General features: G+C 42.8%; 1 protein-coding gene across 1 annotated transcript in view; it reads right to left on the bottom strand.

Annotated features, from left to right (window-relative positions):
- lrrc41 (leucine rich repeat containing 41) overlaps window positions 1-3,804 on the bottom strand; it is a gene marked incomplete at its 5' end in the record, with an annotated part of 11,600 nt that extends 7,796 nt beyond the window's left edge. The window contains 5 exons of the mRNA XM_046050076.1: window positions 1,079-1,243; window positions 1,617-1,853; window positions 2,655-3,453; window positions 3,541-3,599; window positions 3,705-3,804. Coding sequence (XP_045906032.1) covers window positions 1,079-1,243; window positions 1,617-1,853; window positions 2,655-3,453; window positions 3,541-3,599; window positions 3,705-3,804 — 1,360 coding nt within the window. The remainder of the gene's footprint in view (window positions 1-1,078; window positions 1,244-1,616; window positions 1,854-2,654; window positions 3,454-3,540; window positions 3,600-3,704) is intronic.
- Between the last annotated feature and the right edge of the window lie 1,151 nt (window positions 3,805-4,955).

Below are 4,955 nucleotides of genomic sequence, written 5' to 3'. Positions count from 1 at the left end.
CTTTTCCAGAGTGCTCTGGACCTCAGACTGGGCCGAAGGTTTACCTTCCAACAAGACAATGACCCTAAGCGCACCGCTAAAATAACGAAGGAGTGGCTTCACAACAACTCCGTGGCTGTTCTTGAATGGCCCGGCCAGAGCCCTGACTTAAACCCAATTGAGCATCTCTGGAGAGACCTGAAAATGGCTGTCCACCAACGTTTACCATCCAACCTGACAGAACTGGAGAGGATCTGCAAGGAGGAATGGCAGAGGATACCCAAATCCAGATGTGAAAAATTTGTTGCATCTTTCCCAAAACGACTCATGGCTGTATTAGATCAAAAGGGTGCTTCTACTAAATACTGAGCAAAGGGTCTGAATACTTATGACCATGTGATATTTCAGTTTTTCTTTTTTAATAAATTTGCAAAAATTTCTACATTTCTGTTTTTTTCTGTCAAGATGGGGTGCTGAGTGTACATTACTGAGAAATAAAATAAACTTTTTTGATTTTTGGAAAATGGCTGCAATGAAACAAAGAGTGAAAGATTTAAGGGGGTCTGAATACTTTCCGTACCCACTGTATGTATGTATGTATGTATGTGTGTATATATATATATATATATATATATATAATAATAAGAGGTCGGGCATCAGACAGTGTGTAGAGCCACACGATGATTTTTTTATTTCCACCAAGCCTTGTGATTGTTGGAACAATCACGATTTTGGTGAGTTTTATTTAGTTTCTGTTGAGTTTGAATGAAGTGTGTTTTACAATTAGTTAACAAGAACATTAGTTTGGTAAAAGAGAGGGACTTGAATTGAGAGGGTGTATGGTTGTATTTTTCTGTTTCATAAGGAATATAGATGCAAGAACATTTCCTGGGGAATCAGCCTCACAGAGAACCTGACATGCTCGTTGGCTCACATCTCCACACTGTTAAAGACAGCTCAGAAACAGCTAGATTTCTTAAGGAAGCTTAAGAAGGCCAAATTCTTGTCAGCTTTTACAGAGGAGCAATAGAACAATCCTCTCTACACAGAAAAGCCCCACACCTTTTAGAAGGCCCGTGACAGTGACATGACACATTACCTGATAGAGTGGTGAGCAGTTGGCTTTGAGAGGAGCCAGTTGGTAATCTCATCCCAGCTACGTGAAGTGAGGTCAGACGTGGAGAGCGTCTCAGCACAGATGTGATAAAGTGCAGATCTGTTTGGAGCTCAGCTACCTTGACGGTCAGCTTCTCCAGGGGCAGCTCTGCTGAAAGGACGTTAATAACAGTCAGCTCAGGTTGGTTTTTAAATCTAAAGCAGTGTCCCCAAACCCGTAGACTTAAAACAATTAAACGATTAGTTGATCAATACAACATTCACTGACAACAATTTGACTATTAATGAATCATTGAAGTCATTTTTGAGGTAAAAATGCCAAACATCATCCCCCAGTTCCAGCTTCTCCAGGGTGCTGCTTTTCTCAGTTCGATATAATTGTAAATCGAATATCTTTGGGTTTGAGTCTTATCTGACTTACAAACAACAACCTACTGATTAACAAATACTGAAATAAAACATCAGCAGGTCTAACCCACTTTAACCCTGCTCACTTCACTTTGGTAGAAGCTTCACAGCACCTGGTATGTCTGCCTCAGCAGTCCTGGGATGATGTGGTGAGAAGCGTGGACCCCACATCACAGCCTGGATCTCCACATGCAGGGACGTCACATGTGGGACTGCATCCAGCAGAATCTCCATGAGCTGGGTGTACGGCAGGGCGCTGATGCTCAGATCAGTGAGGGAGCTGCGGGAGCTCTCAGAAAGCTGCTTCAGGGCTCTGGCCAGGCCCAACACATCCAAGTCCCTGAAGGTCGCTGCACAAGCAAACAAAACTACTTATTCCTCAACAACAGAACAAACGTATCATTCAGTGTTGGAACTACTCTCTGAAGGTGAAATAATCTTCTATTTTAGCGTGGATCCTGGACTTAGTATTTGAATTAGTTTTCAAAGTGTGATTTCTTAAACTAACGACAAAGTATTTTTAACAATAAACCATTTAACCAGGTTCTGGGATACATTTGTCTGAGAACCCAATACAATAGAGCTACATGGAATTTCCTGTAGCTTGTGTCGTCAAAAATGTTAAATCAAAAATACTCAACGCTGTGAGCACAACAGAGACATTTCCATTCACCCTCGTATTGGAATGGAGGGAGAAATCTCAGTTGGAATTCGGACAAATATATATATATTTTTTTTTTACACTGACTTGAGCGTGAGTGACTTCTGAGTGATTTTATGTAGCCCACCCTTACAAAGAAAACGAGACGGTTATTTTACGTTTCAAAATATTTCTGACTTAATGGTGTTAATGGTTTTTGTTCATTTACTACCAGGTCAGTACTGTGATTGACTGGAGACCTATCCAGGGTGTACCTAGCCTCTTGCCCATTGTAAGCCCCCCTGCAACCCTAAAGGATAAGCAGGTGTTTTTCCACCTGGCCACTGTCAGCCCAACAACCGACGATGTATGTACTGTCCAATCGTCCATCCTACATTGTCAACTGTCACTAATGCTAGAGGAAATTCAGAATCCAGTTTGTCAATGTTGCTGGTAGTGTGGAGGTGCACATTCATGGTCCCAAGACTGACACACTAATAAGCAAACTTACAAAAGCTGTGAAGACTTAGAGAGCGAAGGCAGAAAAATGTGGGCAGGGCGAAGTTCAGCACTCTCAGGGAGTCAGACCCACACTGCCTGATCTCCAGACAATTAATCTGGCCCCATGGACAAACCCCTGCTGAGGGACCATCACATGGAGTGAAGGTTTGGCAGAGAAGCTGCGGGTCCACAGTAAAGTTTGCTTTTCCACAATCCTCCTCCTCCACAGACACAGGATCCAGCTTTGAGCGTTTGCATGGAGTGACTTCATCTTGATCTTCTGAAGCCCTGGTCCCATAACCTGGACTCAAACTGGCTCCGTCTATTCTGGCTGAAGTGGCTTGTGTAACACAGTCTGCCCTACTTTGCATTAGGTTCTTCAGCTCAGGGTTTACATAATGAGAACCCCGCCCATGTAGGAGCCAGGCTAGCCCAATAGGACACTGCACATGTACGATGAGTTCTTTAGCCACCCCGTGATCGAGCAGGCGATGGAGGACATACAAAGCAGTTTGTGTCTTCCTCTTTGATAGATCAATGGACTGCGAAACACCAACACTCCTGATCCGCTTCTCTAAGAGGTTCAGAAGAGGCCGATGCTCAGCAGTTAAACTTTGAAGGGGCTTATGCATGCTTGTAGTGAGTAAAAAATGTTTGATACATTTAGCTGCAGCCCACAGGAAGGATGGGCTGCTTAAATTTGTGATGTTTCTTTTGACGAAGGGGTTTGTGAAGCCGTAGAATACAAGCGTAAAAAGCATTCTCATAACTTCGTGTTTGGCCTCTTCTTCTGTGTTCAAGTCTATTACCTGAGAAGAAACACAGGAGACATATTACATCTGGGTTCTAGATGTTTCTATCCATGTGAGTTTTTTTAAAGAAGACAATAAACCTACATGGTTAGGTCCACACATGTCCTGTAGAACTCCAACCCATCCTGAGTGAGTCGATATCCCTGAGAGAAGACAAACAAAAAATGGAAACGTATTTATGAATTCCACTGATTAAAACAAAAAGGAAGTCTGCATGACTAAAAAAATACTTCAACCAGAGTTCTGACCTCTCTGATTTAGGGCAGGCTGTAGCTCATCCAGTTGACATACAGTCAGATGAGGAAGAAGATCCTTAACGAGAGGCGTTGGAAGATCTGCGTTATGACAGATAGGTTAGGACATTCCAACAGTGGACTCAAAAACTCACTATAGCTACTGTGAATGGGTGGTGTGCTCTGGTAACAGGAGGGCAACAACTTTTAGCTTTTAAGTGCATTGAAATGACAAAAATCTGTATGAAAAGCAGACAGACAGTCAAAGGTCTGTGGATGTTGAAATGTGGACTGTGAGCTAAGGGAAGATTACCCCATAGGTGTCATTTACACTGGGGACGCTGGGGACATGTCCCCACCACTTTTTGAAAGCATTTGTTAAAAATGTTCTGAAAAACAGCTTGCACCAAATGTAAATGCTTTTTGCACAGTAAGACAACTTGTTATGCAATTTCAATAGAGGAGAAACAGATCAGACTTAACTTTCTTTTTTAAAATAATTCACGTACATTTTGAATTGCGTTTGGGTATGACAAAGTAGATGTGTAAGTATGGTGGTGGCGCATAGATAAGATGCTTGCCTTTGGTGTGGGAAACCCAGGTTCGATTCCCACTGTGAGACATCCATTGTGTCCCTGAGCAAGACACTTAACCCCTCGTTGCTCCAGAGGCGTGCATCCTCTGACATGTGAAGCAATTGCAAGTCGCTTTGGATAAAGACGTCAGCTAAATTGATAGTGTTTCATCACACCCCTAATTTGAGCCCTTAAATGTGCCCACCACTTTTTAAAACAAAGTGACGCCCTTGGATTACCGTACTCATTTTTCAATCACTCACAACTCAAAAACTCACAACTTTGAGATTTTAGGGGTAGAGTTCCGTGTAGCTAGCTCCAGATGGGTGACAAATGACAGGAAATACTAACATGAAGTGTGTCGGTATGGAGAGGCCACCAGCAGGCTCCAGAACAGCTTCAGGGTCGTGCCAAGTCTGTGCTGGAGGGACCAGCGTCCCTCCTCATGAGAATCCCTCATTTATTTACACACCACCTTTATTCAATCAGGTAATTAAACCACAGACACGGTTGGACATATCAAGAGGACATATAGCATCAGAAACGTCACTAAATAGATTTGAAGATGAAACTTTCTAATTTATCATTTGGTCTTATGGTGGTGGAGAGCACTGTCCATAGGTGTGACGAGATCTGGAGCGTGTTCAGCGCTGACAAAACGTAGCAAAACGGGGGGTTTTTAACCGAAACG

The sequence above is a fragment of the Micropterus dolomieu genome, linkage group LG05, assembly GCF_021292245.1.
Source record: "Micropterus dolomieu isolate WLL.071019.BEF.003 ecotype Adirondacks linkage group LG05, ASM2129224v1, whole genome shotgun sequence".
NCBI classification, from domain to species: Eukaryota; Metazoa; Chordata; class Actinopteri; order Centrarchiformes; family Centrarchidae; genus Micropterus; species Micropterus dolomieu.
This window is presented reverse-complemented; position numbering and strand designations above follow the sequence as displayed.